General features: G+C 39.1%; 1 protein-coding gene across 4 annotated transcripts in view; it reads left to right on the top strand.

Annotated features, from left to right (window-relative positions):
* SBF2 (SET binding factor 2) overlaps positions 1-25597 on the top strand; it is a 319520-nt gene that overhangs the window by 228770 nt on the left and 65153 nt on the right. For all 4 annotated transcript variants that reach the window (XM_014545863.1, XM_014545862.1, XM_014545864.1 and 1 more), the window contains 4 exons: positions 19502-19672; positions 21871-22133; positions 23754-23926; positions 24813-24886. In XM_014545863.1, the coding sequence (XP_014401349.1) occupies positions 19502-19672; positions 21871-22133; positions 23754-23926; positions 24813-24886 (681 nt within the window). The remainder of the gene's footprint in view (positions 1-19501; positions 19673-21870; positions 22134-23753; positions 23927-24812; positions 24887-25597) is intronic.

The following is a 25597-nucleotide window of genomic DNA, read 5'->3' as shown; positions in this document are numbered from 1 at the left end:
GTGGTACGAGAGGCAGCCAATCAATGATTCTCCTCACCATTGATGTTTCTATCTCTCTCCCTCTCTCTTCCTCTCTCTTTTTTTATTAAAGAACTGTATTAAAATTTTCACAAAAATAAGATGCCTATATGGAAGTGCTAATCAATGGTGCCATGCTAAATTACTCATATTACAAGATGTTTCTATCTCTCTCCCTCTCTCTTCCTCTCTCAATTTTTTTTAAAGAACTGTATTAAAATTTTCACAAAAATAAGATGCCTATATGGAAGTGCTAATCAATGGTGCCATGCTAAATTACTTCACATATTACAACATCTGCTGAAGTTATGCAATTTTACAACTCTGTGACTCAAGATATTGTGTCCCGGTTCATAATTCTTGTTCTTCCTCATGGTTACAATCAAAATTTTACTGGCTTCATCCGGATACCTGTGAATTTAGTGGGAATTTTTCTATAAAATAACAAAGGTACTAATTCAGAATTCTCATAGATTAACAAATAATGAAGAGGTTTGTTTTTGCTCAAGCAAGTCCTAGAATGCTCTTTCTGAAGTGATCTCTGGCTGCCATTTACATTTTTGCTGTCTCTCGAGTTAAGGAGATATTTATTTGTGTTGGGATGGATTTTTTAATCTCTGCTAAATGATTGATTTCCCAATTGCATGTTTGATGACTTGACTCATTTTTTTTTATTAATTCTCACCCGAGGACATATTTTCCATTGATTTTTAGAGTGAAAGGGAGGGGGAGAGACAGAGAGAGAGAGAAACATCAATATGTGAGAGATACATTGATTGGTTGTTTCCTGAACACGCCCTGATTGGGACCAGGATCAAGCCTGCAACCAAGGTACATGCCCTTGACCGGGATCGAACCTGAGATCCTTCAGTCCAAGGGCTGACGCTCTAACCACTGAGCAAACCAATTAGGGCTTGACTCATTTTATAAAGATCTGTGGTGTTACAAGGAAAGATGTGCAAAAAGAACACATTTTGTTTTGTGTGTTTTTCCTTACAAAACAAATTTATTTGTTTAATTGGTGTGCAGAGACTACACTTGGCCAAAGCTAAAATCTGTTATCTTCCCCATCCAAAAAAGTTAACTGAAACTGACATGACTTCTGGTAAGCACACTGCAGCTGACATCTGGGCGTGCCTGTGCAAAGTGTTATCATGAGAGATGGGTCCACCAGGACTGGAATGTGAATCCTCTAGAAGGATTGAGTAAAAATAGTTATCTGGACTATATCACCTTTTTGGAATTAGTACATTTTACATTTTTTACAGCATAACTCTCTCTGTAGTGGAATGCTGGATCACAATCGGCGGTTACTTGTTTTTCTAGCATAGCTACATGCTGTTTCAGTGGCTCCATCCCAATGTTTTAAAACCTGGACCGTACATTTGAGAATTACCACCCAGCCCCCAGCAGCATGCCCATCTCGGTGCTCTGGCAAATTTTTGTGATTATAGTATAATTTACCCTTAGGTGCCAGTGCTGTGCAGAGAACATCCTCTACAAATGCAGATCTTATTTAATCAGTGCTTCAATTCTGCAACTTCTTGAAAGGGGAGAATTTTTAATCATGGAGTAACCCCAATTCATTCATTAATAGTTTCCTACCTACAGCCCCAAAATTTTGTTTGCATTAGAATTATAACGCTAAACTATTTTTCCATCTCAATAAATCTTCAAATTTTTGCCAAAAAAAAATTGCTTCGATTTATTTATATCTTTTATCCATCATCCTGTTTTTCTTCTTAGTCTTGCAAAACTGAGATTCTATATACAAAAATGTTTTAGGAATGCTTACTATGCTATAAAAGGCAACAGAACTTTAGGATCTTTATGTTTACTTATGATTGACATGTGCATAATCTTAAAACACCATTGACCCCAGGTCTTTTTGTTTTCTTTGGTGAGCACTTGCCAATGGCAGTAAAAGGATTAAGACAAGCATCTCACAGGATGGATTAGACAAATTATAAATATTTCCTATTCCTTTTCCTCCTTAAATTTGAAAATCATCATCCTTCTTGTTATCCACATCATTGATTAAAATGTTGGAAAGGGCAGAACATCATAGCAGTCCTCTTGACACTTCCTTTTAGGATAGTCTCAATCTACTTAGTCATTAGTTGTGGAAGGTAATTTAGATTCAAATTACAGAATGCCTAGAAGTCATGTTAAGGAGTTTAGACTAATATTATTCTTGACACTCACAGCAAGCAATAGCATACTCTGGAACAGGCAGTGACGTAATTGTGTTCCAGAATCATACAGCAGGATAGATGTTGGGGAGGACTGAGAGCCTGGAGGGACAGAGGCCACTTAGTTAGGCTAGCATAACAGACAGGCATTGATTAGAGTTCTTTAAGAGGAGATCCACATGGAATATTGTCTGTAGTATGATCTGCTTTTAGCAAGGGTTACAAACTAAATGCCTACTGATGCCAAACAGGAATGCAGATGAGCCAAGCAGGCCAAAGGAAGAGCAGCAATGTGGTGAGGTCACCAGGCAGGGACGCAGGAATATTGTTAACACATCTCAATTTTTCAAGAAAAGCTGGAAACTTCGCTTTTATATAGAACTAGAGGCCCGGTGCACGAAATTCATGCATGGGTAGGGTCCCTAGGCCTGGCCAGCGATCAGGGCCGATCAGGTTCCCCGCGGTTACTTGTTTTTCTAGCATAGCTACATGCTGTTTCAGTGGCTCCATCCCAATGTTTTAAAACCTGGACCGTACATTTGAGAATTACCACCCAGCCCCCAGCAGCATGCCCATCTCGGTGCTCTGGCAAATTTTTGTGATTATAGTATAATTTACCCTTAGGTGCCAGTGCTGTGCAGAGAACATCCTCTACAAATGCAGATCTTATTTAATCAGTGCTTCAATTCTGCAACTTCTTGAAAGGGGAGAATTTTTAATCATGGAGTAACCCCAATTCATTCATTAATAGTTTCCTACCTACAGCCCCAAAATTTTGTTTGCATTAGAATTATAACGCTAAACTATTTTTCCATCTCAATAAATCTTCAAATTTTTGCCAAAAAAAAATTGCTTCGATTTATTTATATCTTTTATCCATCATCCTGTTTTTCTTCTTAGTCTTGCAAAACTGAGATTCTATATACAAAAATGTTTTAGGAATGCTTACTATGCTATAAAAGGCAACAGAACTTTAGGATCTTTATGTTTACTTATGATTGACATGTGCATAATCTTAAAACACCATTGACCCCAGGTCTTTTTGTTTTCTTTGGTGAGCACTTGCCAATGGCAGTAAAAGGATTAAGACAAGCATCTCACAGGATGGATTAGACAAATTATAAATATTTCCTATTCCTTTTCCTCCTTAAATTTGAAAATCATCATCCTTCTTGTTATCCACATCATTGATTAAAATGTTGGAAAGGGCAGAACATCATAGCAGTCCTCTTGACACTTCCTTTTAGGATAGTCTCAATCTACTTAGTCATTAGTTGTGGAAGGTAATTTAGATTCAAATTACAGAATGCCTAGAAGTCATGTTAAGGAGTTTAGACTAATATTATTCTTGACACTCACAGCAAGCAATAGCATACTCTGGAACAGGCAGTGACGTAATTGTGTTCCAGAATCATACAGCAGGATAGATGTTGGGGAGGACTGAGAGCCTGGAGGGACAGAGGCCACTTAGTTAGGCTAGCATAACAGACAGGCATTGATTAGAGTTCTTTAAGAGGAGATCCACATGGAATATTGTCTGTAGTATGATCTGCTTTTAGCAAGGGTTACAAACTAAATGCCTACTGATGCCAAACAGGAATGCAGATGAGCCAAGCAGGCCAAAGGAAGAGCAGCAATGTGGTGAGGTCACCAGGCAGGGACGCAGGAATATTGTTAACACATCTCAATTTTTCAAGAAAAGCTGGAAACTTCGCTTTTATATAGAACTAGAGGCCCGGTGCACGAAATTCATGCATGGGTAGGGTCCCTAGGCCTGGCCAGCGATCAGGGCCGATCAGGTTCCCCACCTCCCAGCCTCCCCGCTGCCGCCGCTGGTTGCCCACCATGTTCCGCGCCACTCCATGGTGGTCAGCGAATGTCATAGTGAGGGGTCAAACTCCTGAGGGGACTTGCATATTAGATCAGGGCCGATCAGGTTCCCCACCTCCCAGCCTCCCCGCCGCTGCCGCTGGTTGCCCACCATGTTCCGCGCCACTCCATGGTGGTCAGCGAATGTCATAGTGAGGGGTCAAACTCCTGAGGGGACAATTTGCATATTAGCCTTTTATTATATAAGATAGGCTGTCTTCATTTTTAAATGTTGCCTTAATTTTTAAAAAACTCTAGACAACCAAAACAATACATATCTGCAGCCAGATGGAGCTAATAGGATGCCAGCTTTACAAACTGTAGCTTTTAGCTTCTTCTGGTTGTGAATTCTTATTGTGTGATGTAGTGGGGAAAGGCCTAAGGATAGGACCTTCATTGAAGTACATCTTGATAACATATTTAGGAAAGAATGGAAAATGCAGAACTCATGACTCTTTATGGGTAGCAAAAGCAAAGATTTTATTATCCACTTGTCCCTAAAGAACACTTTATAAATAGATTACTCTTCTAGTTTCATTTTGCTTAGGTAGTGCTGTTTCCTTCTTATTAGTCAGCATTGTTGGCATTTTTTAGAAATCATAGTTATGATGGAGACTTGTGGAGGAGCTGCTGAATTACAGAATAGGTTATTACAGCAGAAAATAAATTGTGTGGTGCTATAAATACTCGACTCTGTGACTCAGCAAATTCCCTTTATATCCAAAGGGAAACATCTTGTCCCTAACTCATGAGGTCTGTTTTCAATTTCTGCAGCTTTGCCGTTGTCCCCATTTGTCACTGATAGATTTTCACGTGATGTGCGAGACATAAAGATAAAGAGCAGCCACTTTCAGGGGAGATTTAAGGATTGGGGAAATGAAGCCGGGGGAACCTCTGTCAGAGGAGTGCTTCAGTATTGATGGCAGGGGATTACCAGGAGTCAGAGAACCATCTGGAATGACTGTGAGAAATTAGATGGTTTTAGTATACTCTTGGGTGATGTTTCCCGCTAATAAAATTAGAATAAAAATTGTAATGTTAGAAGGGAAACCCTTGGAAAATATGCAATTAGACATTTTAGAATTCAACAAGCATTTTATGTGTCTCCAATATCCACCCATACTTAAGATACTTTAGACATTTGAGTTGATGCCAAGATGTGCCAGACATGGTCTCTGCCATCAAAGGCTATTAGGAGAGAGACTATATGTACACAAAAATTTTAATTATTTATGTTTAATTTATTATATTTTAATGTTTCATTTTTAGAACCTAATAAATTTTTAGTCTTGTAATAAGTATTTATTACCATCTCTTAATGAGCATGCAAAAATAGAAATAATATAGGAGCTGATTTCATATAATACAATGTCTTATGTAACAGTATATTATTTTAAAAGCCCCTCTCTACCTTGATCACTTTTGTTGTAATACAAATCCCTTTATTGCATTTATATTTTACCATATTGGCAACTGAAATCTACCCAAAGCTGCTCTATCTTATATAATTCTGAGAGAGGTTCTAACAGGTTATTTCAGCACATTCTTGAGCAAAAATAGTCCTAAATTTAAAAACAGAATGAAATAATTATTAGAGAAGTATAAACAGAGTTCTGTATAAGATGTACCTTAGTCTGTTTGGGCTGCCATAACAAAATACCATAGATTGGCTGGCTTCAACAACAGACATTTATTTCCTCATGGTTCTGGAGGTTAGAAATCCAAGATCAATGTTCCAGCCAACTTGGTTTCTGGTTAAGGACTCTTTCTGGCTTGCAACCACCTTCTTGCTATGTCCTCACATCTCTCTTCCTCATTTGCATATATGCTCTGGAAAACGGGGAGCTGGGGAGGAGTGCCCGCTGTCTGGTATCTCTCCTTATAAGGGCACTAATCCTATCAGATCAGAGCCCCACCCTTATGTCCTTATTTAACTTTAATTACTTCCTTCAAATACAACCACACTGGGGGTTGGGGCTTCAACATATGAAGTTTAGGGGACACAGATTATAACAGATAGGAAATAGAGAGGGAACAACCAGGGGAGACATGTTGAAGGATTTAGCATTTGAATTGGCCCTTGTAAAATGTGTACAATTTTAACCATTAGAAATTGGAAGGCAAGATTCCAAGTGGAAGAAATAGCTTAACCAGTGTCATGGCAGTTAGAAAGCAAAGAGTATGATCAGCACACAGAGCATTTAGCTCTTTCCCCTGCAGAGTGGCATCCACACAAGTGACTAATACTCAGGAAGTCGAGAAAGAAAGGATGTGGCCAAATTATTTAGTACCTTATAAAACATCGCTTTCTGGTTCCAGCACTGCTCTAGCTAGCTCTGTGACTTTGATTATGTTCCTTTACTTCTCTGTGTCTTAGCATCCCCCATGTGTCAATGAAAAAATTAAACTTTCTCTGAGGTTTCTTTTCACTTAATGAGTCTGTACTTCAAACAAGTGACTCAGGTTTAACAAGGGATGCATGTGTGTGTGTCTGTATACGTTCACATTTGTGCTCTAACATTTTTACACGTATTTGATGATAGGCAGAAAAAATCTTCTGTCAATTATGTATGTTGAATTTGAATTTCTCCACCTCTGCATGAATTGGAAACCTTTTTCTGCATATGCCAAGGACCCAACCTGGACCTCCCAGAAGAGTTGACCCAGCATATTGGGGAAATACGTGGTTTCCCAGCCTTGTTCAGTTCCTTTTCCAGCTTCAGTAGGCTTCTTACTTCTTTCTTGTGTCAGACTTCCAATTCCCTCATGACTGTTTTTTCTGGCCTTTTAAGGAAACTTAATCTTCAAGCCTTCTTTCATATTCAGTAGCAGCCAGTTGGATAAAGGTATTCTCAAGCCTGCAAGGATATTTACTCTTTAGTAGGAACTAGGCCTTAAACTATAAGAATGACATCTGAATAATTAAATTCTGGACATTAATAAATGGACATAGTGGCGAGAGAGTGGGGGTGGTGAGTGGATTTTGTGGTGTTCCTGAAAGTCTTACAAGTAGAAAGTGATCCCCTGGCCCTTCAACCATCTCTGGTCCTAGAACATACAACTTTACAGCTATTTCTTCTTAGCCCTGGACCCGTCTTGGTTGATTTTACCCAGATAATTACTGCTATTTACTAACTGTCTAGAATTAGATAATTCTAGGTATAGTGGTGGGCTTACCTATGCAAACACTTGGATAACTTTGAATCAATAGATGAATCTTCCTGGGAAATAGCTACCAAGTCAACAGCTTGTTCTTCATTCTAGAGCAGTGGTTCTCAACCTTGGCTGCACATTAGAATCACCTGGGAATCTTTAAAATCCTGATTTCTGGGCCTCATCCTGGAAATTCTGTTTCTTTGTTATGGGGTGGGGCCACAACATTAGTAACAAAGAAACAGAATTTCTGGAGGATGAGGCCCAGAAATCAGGATTTTAAAAAGATTCCCAGGTGATTCTAATGTGCAGCCAAGGTTGAGAACCACTGTTCTAGAGTCTCAGTTTTAATGAATCTTTCCAAAATAAATGAGAAACAGGAGAGCTAAAGTTGAACAAGAGCTGTTCTCCTCAAAAGCGGGGCATATTTCCTTTCAAAATATACATTTTCTTCTCCTACTATATATAGTCAGCTTATAATACTAAGTTTTCTTCTCAAAAATAGGATGGCCTACCTCTATCAGATATACGTCCGATTCAAGAAGGTTATCTTCAAAAAGAACTTAAGCTAGGAGCTTAGGTGACTCATCTGAGAATATTCTATCATTCAGAAAGTTTTCAAGGTCCAACCCCGGTATTTAGTGCTCTGTGGCCTCCACTTTGCACAGGCACCACCTTAGTGAATCATACAGGCTGTCCATCACTCATTCTCGGAAGACCACAGTTTCAAAATAAAACCCTTAGAAAATGTAGGCACAGAAGTAACAGTTGCAGTTACTTCACCCATGGTAGATTGTATCATGAATGCAACCTATAATTTGAGTCTTTATTTGTCCTTTGACTTAAGTTTTTGAGTCAAAACTTCAGTGAAATTCAGAAATTTAGGCCCCAAGATGTTGATTATGTTGTTTATGGAAAATGCTTTCAAGATTTACTTGGCTTTCCATAATTCTAACAAAATAATTTAATTTTTCATTGTCTCTGGAAAAGTTGAGTAGCTGGAAAGGAAGGAAAAGATGTACTACAAAATTATAATTCAATAGTACTGTGGTTTCTGCTTTCATCTAGTAAGAACTGAAAATCGCGTAAAGAAAATGTTCATTTTTATCAGATTATTTACTTGGTAATCAAATTCAAGTGAATAATTTACTTAAATCAGAGCTTGTGTTTTTCCTCTAGATTCTTTGTCATTAGAACAGTCCCTAAGATAGTGATAACATCATCCAAATCAGAGGATTTAAACTCTGAGGTTTACCCACGAGAAAGAAAAGTGCTCTTCCAGGGGATACACCTTTGTCTTGTTAACCTAATAATATAGAATTGACTACTACATACAGGACATCTAGAGCTAAATGGTCGTAGCCAGCTTTCCAGGTGCCCGGCCTGCCTCGCTAACCCTGCAGGTCCCCAAACTGCTTCCTGCTCCTCAGGCAGGTGCTGATGTTTTCCAGCGACATCCATGACTTCCCACAAGGGCCTTGGCTGTTGTGCTGTGACCTTGTACAGCCAGGCCACGGCTCCCACTCTCTCCTTGAGCCGCTGGTTTGCTAAATACATATTAAGTGCCAGTGAGATTCCATTTCATCTAAGTTGTCAATATTGTTGACATAAAGTTGTTCATAATATTCCTTTATGATCCTTCTAATATCTATGGAATCTTTAGTAATGTTACCTCTCGTTCCTGATACTGGTAATTTTGTCTTTTTATTTTTATCAGTCTGGCTAGAGACTTGTTGACTTTATTAATTTTCTCAAAGAACTGGCTTTGGCTTCATTGATTTTCTTTTTTATTTTTTGTTTTCTATTTCATTAATGACTGTTTTTAATCTTCATTAATTTCTTCTGCTTGCTTTGACTTCTATTTTGCTTTGATTTTTCTAATTTCTCTAAGTATAAGCTGCGGTCATTGATTTGAAACCATTCTTCTTTTCTAATTCAGGCGTTTAGTGCTATAAATCTTCCCCAAAGTATTGCTTTAATGGCATCCCAAAAGTTCTGACATGTTTTAATTTTTTTTTCATTTAGTACAAAATACTTCCTAATTGCCCCCTTTTATTTCTTCTTGGATCCATGAATTATTTAGTTTCCAAAATATTTGGAGATTTTCCAGATACCTTTCTGTTAATTGATTTATAATTTAATTCCATTTTGATCAGAGAATATACTTTGTATGATTTGAATAATTTTAAATGTATTAAGACTGATTTTATCACTCAGAATGCAGATTGCCTTGGTAAATGTTTTGTATACATGTGAAAAGCATGGGTAGTTTGCTATTGTGCAATCAATGCCAATCAGGTTAAGTTAGTTGATATTGTAATTCAAGTCTAATTCTGCTTCCATTTCTATTTATTATTTAGAGATTGTAATCTCTCTTTAATAGCTATTAAAGATAATATAGTTGTATATTTATTTCTCCTTGCATTTCTATCATATTTCATTCGTGTGTTTTGAAGCTCTTTTATTTGGTACAGAAACTCTTAGGGTTTATGTCTTCTTGATTAATTAGCCCTTTACCATTATGAAATTACCTTTACTTGCAGTAATATTCTTTGTTTTGAAATCTAAATTATCTTCTGTAAGCATAGCCACACCAGCTTTCCATCCTTTCTTTAAAATAAACCTTTATTTTAGAGTACTTTGACATTTACCAAAAGTTATAAAGATAATATAGTTTCCAAGTGTTCTCAACCCAGTTTCTCCTATCATCAACCTTTTAAAATATATTTTATTGAAATATAATTCACATACCATACAATTCATTCATTTCAAGTATACAATTTAATGGGTTTTAGTATATCCCCTTCCACTACAATCAATTTTAAGGCATTTGCATGATCACAGAATGAAACACCATACCCATCAGCTGTCACCACCCATTTCCTCCATTCCCCAAGCTCCAGGCCACCTCAGTCTACTTTCTGTCTCAATGGATTTGCCTATTCTGGACATTTTAGATTCTTTCACTTCATATAATGTTTTCAAAGTTCATCCATGGTATAGTATGTATCAGTACCTCATGTCTTTTTAATTGCCATAATATAGGCCCGATGCACGAAATTAGTTTAAGGGGCTCGGCTCTTGCAGCCCCATCTTCGTCCGGAATGATGTCCGGAAGGTCGTTCGGCTGTCCAGTCTAATTAGCATATTATGCTTTTATTATTATAGACTAGGGGCCCGGTGCACAAAGATTCGTGCACTGGGGGTGGGTCCCTCAGCCTGACCTTCACCCTCTCCAATCGGGGAGCCCTCAGGGGAGCCCTCTCCAATCTGGGAGTTTCTGTCTGTCTTTGCAATCATATGAGCGAATTGTCTGAGATCCCAAACCCAGTTTGGTTTGTTGCTCACAGAATAATAGAGGCTTTTTTTTTTTCTTTGCTTCATTGGTAGAGATTTCCTGGAAGTTTTAGGATATCTCCCCTTTAATTTTTCCTAGACACTCTGATTTTACTTATATCTGTCACCTTTGTTTTCCCTCCATCCCCCACTGCAACAGTAACTTGCTCCAGGCTCATTTTGCTCTAGTGTCTAGGACAGCGGTTCTCAACCTATGGGTCGCGACCCCTTTGGGGGTCAAATGACCCTTTCACAGGGATCGCCTAAGACCATCGGAAAACACATATATAATTACATATTGTTTTTGTGATTTATCACTATGCTTTAATTATGTTCAGTTTGTAACAATGAAATTGGGGCTCACCACAACATGAGGAACTGTATTAAAGGGTCATGGCATTAGGAAGGTTGAGAACCATTGAGGGCCACACTGGGTTCTTAAACTGGACCGGAGGGCCGGAACAAAAGCATGGATGGAGTGTTTGTGTGAACTAATATAAATTCAAAGTAAACATCATTACATAAAAGGGTACGGTCTTCTTTTTTTTAGTTTTATTCATTTCAAACGGGCCGGATCCGGCCCACGGGCCGTAGTTTGCCCACGGCTGGTCTAGAAGATCTGCTGCCACCAGAACTACAATTCCCAGCATTCCTGGTGCTCCCCAGGCTCTGGGCTTCTGCTTCAGGTTCTGGGGCTGCCACCAGAACTACTATTCCCAGAATGCCTGGTGCTCCCCGTGCTCTTGGTTTTCCCTTCCTGCTCTGTCTCCGTCCCACGGCCTCCCACTCTCTGCCAAGTCCTCCAAGCCACCAGCTCTGCCTCTCTGCTCTCCGTCTGGCGGCTTGGGAAGCCAAGTTCCCCAAGCTGCTCCACTCTCTGCTGGCTCTCCTGCTCTGCTCTCCGCCTGGCACTTGTATATGCAAATTAGCCTGCCATCTTTATCAGGTTAATTTGCATACTCACTCCTGATTGGCTGGTGAGCATAGTGGAGGACGGTCCATTTACATGTTTCTCTTTTATTATATAGAATAATCCTACATTGTACATATATATATGTCACATTGTGTTCACCAGTTGATGAACATTTGGCTTGTTTTCATTGTTTTTATTGTGATATAATTCATAAAATTCACTCTTTTAAAGTGTGAAAAGGCTTTTCCTTCTCTAAGTAGTGTGGGGTGCCAGCTTTATCTGATCTTTAATTTTTGTTATTGCTTATGAATACATTTTATGACTTCTAAAATTTTATTAACATTGCTGATCTAGTGTTCTCTCCTTTCTCATTCTTTTGTTCTTATATATTTTTTAAAAATTTCTTTGCTCTCATTTCAGTGGGGTTTAGAGATCAAAGAATATTCAGTCTGCCTCATTTAATTTTTTTAAATCTCTTAAAATTATTTTTGAAGAAGCAAAACAAACTATTCAAAATTCTCCCTGGCTGATGTGGCTCAGTTAGTTGAGTGTTGTCCCATGCACCAAAAGGTCACTTATTTCTCTCTCATCTCTCCTCTCTCTCTCTCTCTCTCTCTCTCTCTCTCTCTCTTCCTCTCTGTCTCCCTTACTTGCCTCCATCCCTCCCTTCCTCTCTCTTTAAAATAAATGTTTTTTAAAATTCTGTTACCTTTACTTCATTTTCATTTTGCCTTTTTCCTCCCAGTCTTTGTGTACTTCCAGACATAATCTTAGCATATTTGATTTGTTTTCTGAAATGTAGCATAAACAATTCATTCATAAGTACATCACCATAGTAACCACTTTAATGGCAACATAATTTTCTTCTGTATTAACAATGTACTTAACCTTTCTTCTCTATAGCTAGACATTAAAATTGGTAACTTTGGAGAGGAACATAGCTATTAAAGATAATGCTATAATAAACATTTTTGTTGAGCTTTTGGGCCATTTGCAAGCACACATAGTGAGAGCTGTGACTCACCAAATTCTTCCATTTCCTGTGCCAGGACCTACAATGCCTTTCTCCTGCTGCTCCTTTTGCTCTGACACCTCAGAGAAAACACCTTGTTATGTATCTACTAATCTTTTTTGCTGATTATGTTCTGCCAGTTTACAGTGCTGTTACAAGCAACATTATTAGGTTCATCCACCATCACATGTGGAGTTCCTGTCTCTTCGTATAAGATCATAGGCACTTTGTAGACAGGGATCCCATAGGGTTTGGTATTGAGTTAATGAAAAACACAAGTTTCCCGTAAACACATATGGGTAGACTTTTTTGGTTTGTTTCTAAACAGGTTTAAGAATAGTTAAATCAAATATATTTTTTAAATCCATGATTTCATAAAAATATGAATAAAAAACTAATTGGTCATCTGTGATAGATGCTAAAAAACAACTTTTTAAAAAATCTGATAAATGAAGGAATAAAATCATGTATTTATCTTGCTTTCTAATACAGACTATGTGGGTCACTAAATAGGTGATGAGGGCATGTTTCTCTTTATAGAAATATCCCAGCTAATAAGTGAAGAAGTAAGGCTAGAATGAAAATATCACTATTTTATTACTCCTAATGATTAATGAATCTGAGCATTGACCATCAATAACCTTTAACATCACAGCAGAAGAGACAACCAGAAGTGACTTGGTATTCTTGCCAAACAAGCCTGAATCTGATCAAGGCTCTAGATCAGTGATGGCGAACCTATGACACGCGTGTCAGAGGTGACACGCGAACTCATTTTTTTGGTTGATTTTTCTTTGTTAAATGGCATTTAAATATATAAAGTAAATATCAAAAATATAAATCTGTTTTACTATGGTTGCAAATATCAAAAAATTTCTATATGTGACATGGCACCAGAGTTAAGTTAGGGTTTTTCAAAATGCTGACACGCTGAGCTCAAAAGGTTCACCATCACTGCTCTAGATCCAACTACCAATTTGCAGTAAATACAGAGGATAAAAAAAAAAATGCCACATTAACTGCGTTGCAGTTAGCAACCATCAGACTGATGGAAACTCTGTTGGACAAATGATTCAGTTTCTTTACCAAACAGATTGCAAGTGGGGCAGGGAAGACAGGCAGACAGATCAGTAGATGGTAGAGAAACATATAGATTAAAACTGACCTCACCAACATGAATGAATAGTGACATATGGACCTTATTTGAGTCCCTCCTAAGTCAAACTATTTATAAAAAATAATAAAAATAATTTTAAAACCAGAAAAGCTTTTTAAACACAAGAATCAAAATTTAAACATCGACTAGATATTTTATATTAAAGAATTGTTAATTTTTAAAATAGATTTGCAAAAAATCTGCATTGAATAATTTCTCATTTAAGAAATAAACAACATGCAGTAACCCCAAAATGTTTATTTCTATAGATAACAATGGGAATTATCATATTTCTTAGGCCCCTCTCACGTACTTCCAGGCACTGTTAAATGGTGCTGAAACCAATAATCAAAATTGACAGTTGACATGTGAGATAATGTCCACACACCATTGTTTATAATAGCAAAAAGCTGGAAACAATACAATGTCCATTAACAGAAACAAGGAAATGTTGTATATTCATACAGTGGCATTCCATGCAGTAGTTAAATCATGCGATGATTAAGAAACTAAATTCTGTAGCTAATCCCCTTGGGTTTGAATCCAAGCTCAGATTCTGCTACCTCCTGGCACTATTTTCTTGGACAAATTGCTTAACTTTTCTGTACCTCAGTTTCTTCACCTTCTAAAACAGAGGTAATAACAGTACTTACCTCAATAGATCATAAGATTTCTGTAAGGACTAAGTAAGTTAATAAATATATATAGTGAGAGCTCAGTACAGGTTAAATTATTATAATTATTATTTGTTATTATTACCTGAATAAGTCTAGCAGCGTAATGTGTCAAAAACCCAAGGTACAGAATAAAACACAATATGGTACCATTTATACAAAGTTTAAAAACCTGCCAAAAAGGGAGGTGGGTTGGATTTGGATTCTGTCTTTTATTTCTAAGAATACCAAACCCAGGCAAAGGACTTGACAAAAAGCTTGTATTTGATTTCTACTAATTTCTGAACCACACAAAAAGTAAATTGATTTATTCTTGATCTCTCAATATGTACTAATACAGAGAATCATTAGAAAGATAGGTGGTTGAAGGACTTCAACCCTGTCATTCCAGCTGCTGACATTGGCACATCAATGAACACTGGCTAAGGCTGGTGAATGAATGTACTTCTGCAGAACTTGAGTGCATGGACCTTCTAGGCATCCCAGGAGAGGTTTGGTTTAGATCATTATGAATTTGAGGTTGCTTGCACTGTTCAGTCTTAGAGGATCAGGTAGTAGAACAGGGATATTTTACTTTTTCACAATCTCCTCTGCTTAACAAATTGGATTACTCACTTCTCTAAATCCCACTGGCTAATCCACACACTATCCTAAATACTCATTGTTTATAGGCCACTCTCTTCTTCCCCTTCTGAGTTGTGTTTACAAAGAGCCAGTTGTGTTTTGTCCCAGTTAATTACATAGTTTAGTTTAATATTACATGAATTGTATACTTTGAAAAACTTCAATAAGGGGTAAATGAAACCTGCAGTATAATCCTACATATATTCTTTATGAATATGTACTGGTAAAAAAACATAAATGGGAATGAAAAATACCTAATTTAGGGTCATTGCTTCCTCTAGGAGAGAAGGGAAATGGGATCAAGACAGGTACATGGTGGACTCCAATCAAAGCAAGCATGTTTAAGATTTGACAAATATAGGTTATAGATACATATTTTTTTCTATTTCTATATTCCTTTTGTTTGTCTCTCAAGACTAAGCACTTTCAAAGCTCATCAGAAGCTACTCAGAAATTAATTCCTAAAGTGACTTAACATCCAGACTTGGTCGGGCCAGTGTAGAATCATAAAGGGCCGGCTGGCGCCACCCCTGAACTGTACAATGAGATACATGTGTATTTCAGAGCCAGAATGGATAGGAAATACTCAGCAACTTACACAGTGAATCTTTGTATTCTGCATTATTCTTTAAGACCATTATATATTTATGGAATTAATCCCGCCAGCTAGCTTTTTCCCCTGAAACCTGATTTGCCTCTGAGCTCCCTAATTGGAGCCTTGGGCCTGGAGAGCAAACATGTCTAGCCTTACACAGGCCTCTCACACTGATATCTTAACCTTTCCCTTGACCAACTCATCTCTGAGATGATTTGTGTCCACTTATTTGGATTTGAATCTGGCCTGCTTGTTGGTGAGCCTGTGAGTTTATTCTCCATATCCTGTCCCATGCTGGGTTTCCTTTGAATGCTCTGTGGAAAATGAATGGCATTGCTTAATCTAGTACATTTGAGGCTATTTCTTCTAGATAAGGAAGGAAGTCAACACATTCTTAAACATTCTTTTAAGAATGTGTTGACTTCATAAAATTGCATGGCAAAATATCACTTTTTTCTTTAGGACAGAATCATAAGAATCATGAAATGTAAAGTAAATACTTTTGCCAACATTGGAGGGAGAGATGTCATTTGACAGCAGCATTCCCTACCACACTGCGTGTAGACTGAGTCTCCTTGTGCAATAAAGGTCACGAAGCTGGAATGCTGGCCATTATGAGAAACCATCCTGGGAAAGTTTTTTCTTCAAACCAAAGAAGTGATTAAAATTGGGAGATAGTTTTATCCACAGAGGCTTATTTTCTTTGTTTCCTAAAACAACTACTACTATCACAGGATATACCGAATCTGAAACCCTAAACAGTTGCATTGCATTTTTCTCTATATAATTATACTATGGCTTTGTTTTGTGAAATATCTTAATTTTTGTACCTTACAAAAATGATGTAGAATAATGGAAACCCTTATTTGTATTTTCTTCTCTTCTACCCATCTTGCTGTGTGACCTTGGGTAAATCCATTTTCTTTATAAGTTCTCTCAAGTGTACGGTGAGGGCATGCAGCATTCACCTCACCACCCACTTTCCAGCCCAGCCAGACGGCAAAGTTCCATTTTTGCAATTCCTTTCTGAAGCCCTGATGGAATCTAGGCAGAATAAGGCGCTACTGCCCTCTGCTGGTCCTAAGAACACACCTGCCCATCAGTGCCGTGGCCCTGCCCGCCCTCACGGCCAGGGACACGGTGCCCCACGCTTGCAGTTGAAAAGACATAGCAGGAAACCACAAAGAAAACAGGCAGATAATAATATTTTGAGTATTTTGGAATTAATGATCTGGATGCATGTCTAAGATGCCTTGGTCATTTGTGACTGTCTTGCCACCAACAAGTGTTTATCCTCTAACCACTTCACCCTGCTATAATTCTCACCGACTAAACCAGCTGTGGGTTCTGACCCTTTGGGCTACTGCCACTCTCTTTCACACCATGTTTCTGCCTAGGAACATATACAGTTCACTCTTGTTCAACAGATTTAGGCAAGTTTTTGCATATTCACTTTTAGTTTGTAAATAAACAGGAAGATAATAACTGGTCCGTGCCAAGGAAAGTGAATATGCAGCGTCAGTGAGAAAAATGCTGAAGGAGAAAGGCAGGGCTGTGGTGTGCTCTCCGATTCCTGCAGAGATGCCAAGTTGTAATAAGATTTATAATTAATAACTTCTGTGTGTGGATGACTCTAAAAGCACTTTAAGTGAGAGCCTGGTACAGATTTGTTAAGAGCTTTTTCTGAGCTTATCTATACTAACATAATTTTAGAACTCTAACATGTTAAGAACTGCTATGTTACATTGCATTTGTAACAAGTGGTGCTGCCTCTGACTGTCTTCATGAGAAAGACAGTTGAGAATTATGCTTTTATCTTGAATTTTGTGCCTTTAATCTCTCTTTCCAAAATAGGCTTGTGCACTGCTACAAGGTCATTGTTAGTCCTTAGAATTCTTAGGGACAAAAAAAAGTGTAACCCACATCCCATCTTGACAGGGACTTACACGTGGGATAGAGAAGTACATAAACTCTCGTAGGCAAATTGATATAGCCACACCACCTCTAACTACACAGGTACTGCATTTCGTGGTATGCCTGGTGCCTGTTCCAGCTCTAGGTTTAGTCTGCTTATTAAAATGGTTCAAAAGAAAACTTTTATTATCAGAAACTTTAGTTCTACTGACAGAAAAAAGATGAACTCAATTCCAAAGAATGAAATGGACAGAAAGTGTCTAACTATTGAGAATGCTACCTGCTGTTTGCTGAGAAATGATGGAATAAAAAATGTTGAAACATCTTTTATCTTTTAGAGGTGAAAGCAATAGCTGTGAAAAGATGACTCAAATCATTAACTGAAATTCAGCAGTGTAAATTATCTGTGAAATTTAAATGCAGGGAGTATTTGAGATTTTGCTCCTCGGCATATGTCATCAGTTTGGCTCAAATAAACTCTTATAAAAAATTCAAATATGCCCTAACTGGTTTGGCTCAGTGGATAGAGCGTTGGCCTGTGGACTGAAAGGTCCCAGGTTTGATTCCGGTCAAGGGCATGTACCTTGGTTGCGTGCACATCCCCAGTAGGAAGTGTGCAGTAGGCAGCTGATCAATGTTTCTCTCTCATTGATATTTCTACCTCTCTATCATTCTCCCTTCCTCTCTGTAAAAAATCAATAAAATATATTTTTTTAAATATTCTAATACAATAAAATGCATTATCAATTTGAAATCATATCAGAGGTGTCAAGGCAGAATATTACTTTGGGAAACAAAATCCTAAAGTGCAGAAAAAAGGAACAGACAGCAGTCTAACTGGTATTTAATGTGTTTTGTGATTTGCTTTCAGTTCCTTTGCAAGACAGTTTGGTATCATAAAAGCAGGGGCTTTGGAACCAGCAAAGTCTGCCCTTTAAACCACCACTTATGTAATTGTTATATGACCTTCGGCAGTTATTTACACCTCCCTGAACTTCAGTTTTCCTTAAATTGGCAATAATAATGCACTTATAAGATTTTTAGTATTAAATGAGATACATAAATATTTATGAAGTTCCTTGAGTGCCTGCAAGAGTTAGTTTTCCTTCCCTCTGTTGTTAATCACAGAGTAAGGGTGACTGCCACTCTGAAGCCCAGCAGGAAGTCCTGGAAAGGAAGGTTTGGTTCAAGATTACCTTCCTGTACCCAGACTTGGTTACCAGGAAATGCCCTTGAAGCTAGGACAGTCGCTAGGGAGTATGTGAGCCAGGCAACAGCCTGGTGGGGAGGTCAAGGGCTGGAGTGAGCAGCAGGGAGGGTGCAGTTACTCCTGAGTCTCAAGTTCATGATACGCCCTCACTCTGTGTGAAAGACCAAGCTGTATGCACACTCACATTTCAATTAGTACCCCCCCCCAAAAAAAAGGTATTCTAAAACCAAGTATAAGAAATTTTAAATTATCTGGAGTTGTATAATTAGGTTGCATTGGATTTTATGTGTTCTAATTGTAATAAAGCTACCAACTCTACAGTGCCTACTGTGTGCATAGTCTCTAATTCATATAATAGCTTTCCTTTTTAGCTGTTGCTAAAATGTTCATTTTGATAGGTAAGGTGACTGAGATCTGAAAGGGTTTTCTAGCAAGCCCAAAGTTGCCAGTTAAAAAAATGAGTAAGTTGCCCAGCAGGTGTGCCTCAGTGGTTGAGCGTCAACTCATGAACCAGGAGGTCATGGTTCGATTCCCAATCAGGGCACATGCCCAGGTTGTGGGCTCCATCTCCAAGGGGGTATACAGGAAGCAGCCAATCAATGATTCTCTCTCATCGATGTTTCTATCTCTCTCTCCTTCTCCCTTCCTCACTCTGAAATCAATAACAACATTTTTTAAAGTAAGTTGCTAGTTGCTAAGCTTATACTGCCATAAGATACTGTTTAGATAAGTCATTTGAGCACATCTGTGGTTAACTGTGGCCCCTGTAACCTTCAGAACTGTCATAATTCTACCAGCCCCATGGTGATAGATTTCATATTGTGTGTTCTCACAGAAACTGGCCCCCGGAGTCAGCCAGTTTGCTTACACCTGTGTGCAAGACCACCCCATTTGGACAAATCAGCAATTTTGGGAGACAACCTTTTACAATGCAGTGCAGGAACAAGTTCGCTCCCTGTATCTCTCAGCCAAGGAAGACAATCATGCCCTGCATCTGAAGCAGAAGGTAAGAGAGGTGGAGGAAGGTGCATGTGTGGGTCAGGATCCTGGCTTCAAGGAAAGTGTATTCAAATGTCCCCAGGGCAAAAGGAAATATAGTCACTTTCCTACCGATGTGTTTGACATTTACTTAGGGAGCAATGTGGTGAGCATCTTTCTTCTGTTGATTTCTGACATTCTTTTTTTTTTTCTGTAATAACTTCTCAGTACAGTTCTCTAGCATTAGAATTATTTTATTATCTATATATGTCAAAGCCTAAGCGAACGGCCAACCGTTCGACCATCCTACTGGTGGCTATGACGCACACTGACCACCAAGCGGCAGACACTCAATGCAGGAGCTGCCGAGCTGCGGTGACTTGGCAGCTGTGGTTCTCGGGTGATGCACCCGGAACCAGAGAGGAGGGAGCCCTGTTCCAGGGTGCGTCACCCGAGAACCGCCCTCTCGCAATCCGGGACCCCTCGGGCATGTTGGAGAGCTGGTTTCGGCCCAATCCCTGCAGGCCAGGCCGAGGGACCCCACCAGTGCACAAATCCGTGCACCAAGCCTCTAGTATTTTAATAAATAAGAATTCCCTGGAAACAATTATAAGATATTGAACAGAACGAACACACCTAAAATACCTAGATACATGTCTTTGTGCCTTAACTTCTTGAAGAAATGTCAAATTCAAGTTGATCGACTTTAAAATAAATGCAAAATTCACTAGTCCTGCTCAGAAGTATGCCAATGCCAACAATGAATCAAGGTCGTCTTTTAGTAATATTCTCTATGCTCCTATATATTTTATCAGTATAAAATATTTTTAAGAAAAATATTTTAGAACAGAGACAATTTGTTTTTAATTTGAAAGAGTAGTTTAAATTTTTGTGAAATTTTAAAATGTTCACTAGCTATCTGGTCTTGGCAATTCATATCACCCTCTGTGCCTGATTCCCTCATTGGTAAGATGAACAGATATGACTATATGAGATTTTAATGTCTAATACAAGTAAAGCACAGTGAAGAGTGCCTGGCATGTAGTAAATAATAAATGTTAGAAATTTTCATCCTCATTAATTGAATGAGGCCAATTAAAGCCTAATTGTCCATGTGGATTCACTTTAAGAGTAATTTTTCATTTTGTATGCTGGGCTAATACTTACTGCTGACCCTTTCCATCATTCTCTATTTTAATTTGGCCTTCTATTTTGTGAGATAAAGCTACTGAGATATCTAACAGAAACTACACAGCAGTATTCAAATACTCGGTGCCTCGTAAACTTAAGCATATTCTTGGTCTGATATTGAGGGTGGTAAGAGCAGAACTTTAATAACAAACAACACTATCTGACATCTAGCTGATGCTCCAGATTATTGTTGTGCACTGTTGGTGTGAATGTAATTTGAACTCTGATTTTTCTTTCATAACACCAAATACACTTGGGTAAGGATAAAGACTGTTAGTTTGAGGTCATGTTCCAGAAATAATTGGGCTGGTGGAGTGCTTTTGGTATTGTAATGATAACATTGTTATCTCTCAAAAGCATTCGTAAAGCAAAAACATGCTCTGTGTCCTGTATTCTAGAGAAGTCCGTCTCTGAGTCCCAGGTTAGATACAGGTGAGACTGTAGGTGGGCCAGCTGTTCACAGCTATAAATGCTATGCAGCTGTCAGTTCATGTTATTGTTTAACTCTTCACCCGACCAGGAAACCCCTCTTAAAAATCCCACAGGTACCCATATCCTCATGTATAATGTTTGACACCCACATTTACAAGGAAATCTAGTTCTGTATTGTGACTTTGATCATTCCATCTTCTTCTCCAAAAGAACAGAAGAAATGTATAAGAGTATTAGTAATGATACTTGACCATTCATACCTGAGCATTTATAGGTTCTCAGGTTGATAATTTGTTGTAACTGGCAATCAAAAAGGGATGGAGCCACAGAGGTAAATAAATGCAGTGAAATGTCAGCAATGAGAAGTGTATCCACCTGTCCATCTGTGCTCTGCTACTGCTTCCTCAGGTTTGTCACATGGTTCCACTCAAGGCCTGCTGGATCTGGGTGAAAAGGAAGACTAGGTTTGGTTTTGTTGTTGTTATGTTTTGTGTGTATGTTTTCGTCTTTGCTGATATAGGCATTTAATAGGTGAATTATGGGAACATCTTCCATGTTTTCTGAAGCTCGTGATGCATTTGGATTATGTCGCTTTATTTTTAGGACAAGATTCCTGATAACCAATATCAGGAGAAGACAGCCATGGACCTGGCGGCCGAGCAGCTCCGCCTCTGGCCGACGCTGAGCAAATCCACGCAGCAGGAGCTGGTGCAGCGGGAGGAGAGCATCGTCTTCAGTCAGGCCATCCACTTTGCCAACCTCATGGTCAACCTGCTAGTCCCGCTCGATACAAGTAAAAACAAGCTCCTACGGACCTCAGCACCCGGCGACTGGGAGAGTGGGAGCAACAGCATTGTCACAAACAGGTACCGAGACGTGGGCACACAGACCCTCCTTTTCCTGGCTTAGCAGAGAATGTAAGCTATTTTGGGCAAATATTGCTGTACATATTTTAAAAATTAACCATTTTCAAACTTGCTCAGTTCTTTTCTACTAAGAAACCTTCACTTCATCTGACTTCTTAAACCACCTCCCATACTCTCTTCTCTTTCTTGACCTGCTTTTTCCAGTCTTACCAGCTGCTGATCCAGCCCTTCGTTCCTTTCTGCCACAGCAGTTTACAGAAAGTGCTTTGAAAGGTTACTAATGACCTCCTTCTTGCTAAAGTGATTATTTGTTTCTTGGCTCTCTTTTCCTCAGTTATCCCTTGCATTTGCCTGGAATCATGTCCTCATCCTTGCCTTCCTCTCAGCCCTACAACAACTTTTCCTACCCCTGGGAATGAAACCCATGGACTGCAAGGCCTGGTGGGATCTGGCCACTGGCTACTGCTCTGACCTTATTTCCTATCACTTTTCTGTCGGCCAAACTTATCTCCCTGCTAAGCCTAATGTCAGGCACTCTGAGCATAGTACCCCCTCAGGGCCTTTGTGCGTGTCCCGCAACCTGGAGCACTTTCCCTGAAAGAGTCCTAAGAATCACTCCTTCCCTTCATCTAGTTCTCAGCTCAGATGTCACCTCCCCAGAGGCCTTCCTGACTAGCACTCCTTTTCCTACCTCGCTTTTTTTTTTTTTTTTTTGCCTTCATGACGTTTTCTACAACCTGATTTTTACAGTGAGGGGCTAAAGCACCTAAGTTCTTTAATGATTTGGGATGATATGATGCCATATTCATTGCTTAGCTTTACTTTAACACTGAATGGGCTAGTGTGGTTGGGTTTGGGGGAAGGAGAACTGAGTAGGTTAGAATAGGCAAATGAGTCTTTTCCATGCTCAGCCGCCTAAAAGAAGGCAGAGGAGGCGAGCATTTGTTCAAAGTGGGAACTGTTGACTAAGCAACAAGGGCAGGGATTGAAGTTTCACATCTCCACTTCAGACTTAATGCCTTCCGGTGTGAATGTAACACCTACGGTAGAATGATGGTTTCAACGTGACCAAAAGGGTGTGATGCTCTCAGAGAGAGATAAATATCGGACAAGAGAAGGGTTCATAGGACAACTTGGTTCTCCCATTTGGAAGAATGGGCTATTTGCTGAAAAATGATCTTTTACTTTGCCTACCAGGGAACATGTGCCCCAGTTGCCAGAGGGCAAAGATAGCTGCTACTTTGGCTCAATGTGGTAATTAACTTAGGAGGACAAGTTTTTCTAGAAGGTTCAAGTATCAGATAATAAGTGAAAGGGTCCTTTTTTTGCTTTATATTCCATAGTTCCTGGTTTCCTTTTAGGAAAATCACAGAAGGTACCTTATTCTTTAAAAAAAAAAAGGCAGGGGGGGGGGTCCAAAGGACAATCTCTGACAGTAGCTTCCAAATGTAGGCAAGTAGAATATGTTTCACTGTGGTCACTTATAAAGGAGCTATAAGTGAGCCTTCTGCTTGGGTAGACGTCTCTCTGAGCGAGTTTAAATTGCATGGAAATTGTGATATGGTAGTGATTTGTCACATTTTGAGAACTAACCATGATTTCTTTCCTTGACTTTCTTAGTATTGCAGGAAGTGTAGCTGAGAGCTATGATACAGAAAGCGGGTTTGAAGATTCAGAGAATAATGACATTGCCAATTCTGTTGTGCGTTTCATTACCCGCTTTATTGACAAAGTTTGTACAGAGAGTGGAGTTACTCAGGACCACATCAAGAGCCTTCATTGCATGATCCCAGGTAATCACTGCAGATATTAGAGAACCATAATATTGTAGGTAATTGAGTAAGAATTGTTATGGGTCTACTTTTTCCAGCTAACAACCTGTAATACTTGTCTTCCGTGGAGTTAAGCCATGCTATTTACAATCCTCCCTTGGTATCCATGGAGAATTGGTTCCAGGACACCACCACCCCTTCACTGATACCAAAAATCCATGAATGCCCAAGTCCCTTATATAAAATGGCACAGTAGCCCTAGCCCATTTGGCTCAGTGGATAGAACATTAGCCTACGGACTGGAGGGTCCCGGGTTTGATTCCAGTCAAGGGCACATGCTCAGGTTGCGGGCTCGATCCCCAGTAGGGGGTGTGCAGGAGGCAGCCGATCAATGAATCTCTCTCATCATTGATGTTTCTATCTCTATCTCCCTCTCCCTTCCTCTCTGAAATCAATAAAAATATTTTTTAAATATAATAATAAAAATAAGATGGCATGGTATTTGCATTAGTGAAATCATAATATCTCTCCTTTTGTGTCTGGCTTATTTTACTTAGCATGTTTTCAAGGTTCATTCATGTTGTAGTAGGTATCAGAACTTCATTCCATTTATTGTATGGGAATACCACATTTTGTTTATCCATTCATCTGTTGATGGACACTTACATTGTTCCCACCTTCTGGCTACTGCGGATAGTACTGCTATGAATATTCACTTACAAGTATCTGTGTGAATCCTTATTTTCAGTTCTTTTGGGTGTATCCCTAGGAGTTGTTGCTGGGTCTATGTTCAACTCCTTGAGGAACCACCAAAATATGATTAGTTTTTAGTTCTAAAATATCCAGAATTTGTTGTAATTCTGCTTGTTTTGTGCCCTTTTGTTTTGAATACTCTGACTCATCCTAGGAATTGTAGCTATGCATATTGAGACCCTGGAAGCAGTGCATCGAGAGAGTAGAAGACTTCCACCTATACAGAAGGTAATGTGTCAGACCACGTGCTTCCGGAGTAGAACAACTCTTCTTAAAAACAGCAACAATAGACTGCTGTGCCCCAGGAAGTGCCTTCTCATAACCTTTTACAGAGACCAGCTCCAGTTTTAATAATATATTAAACTTCCAGAGGAGTCCATCATGTAGCTCCTCATAAAAAGGATACTGTTCAGCAAAGAGCAACAGTGACCTCTTGTTGAGTTGCTTTTACAGGCAGGGCATAAATTATGAACATTCTAACTTCCAAGCCCAAGCCAGGATTTTATGTTTTGCCTACTTCCAAAAAAAGGACTTAAGGCAAGTACTATACGAACACCAGGTTCTTCGATCTCCATACAGTGCGAGCATACGTCACAAGTATCTGGGAAGTCGATTAAAAATTGAGAGCCCTGAGCCCTGCCCAGCCTCCTGGTTCCTTATTTCCCACTGCAGCACCCTGGGACTTGGCCTGGGGTCTGTCCTTTAACAAGCCTCCCAGTTGACGATTTTGCAGCTCGCCTGGCACCAGCCTGTGTGGGCTAGGGTTCAGGACCCGCTTACCTATACAACAGAATTATTAAAAATAAATTCGGAGGAGAAATCAGAAGCCAGGTGGGTAAGAAATATAATGTCATCAGAAACCTGAGAAACAGTGGTTATTAGGCTTTGGCTTTACATTTAGCTCCGAGCTTCTTAGAGCCAAGAAAGAAAAATGCTGAT

Source organism: Myotis brandtii, unplaced genomic scaffold, assembly GCF_000412655.1.
Source record: "Myotis brandtii unplaced genomic scaffold, ASM41265v1 scaffold422, whole genome shotgun sequence".
NCBI classification, from domain to species: Eukaryota; Metazoa; Chordata; class Mammalia; order Chiroptera; family Vespertilionidae; genus Myotis; species Myotis brandtii.
Note: the sequence above shows the minus strand (reverse complement) of the source record. Positions and strands in the feature narration are given on the sequence as shown.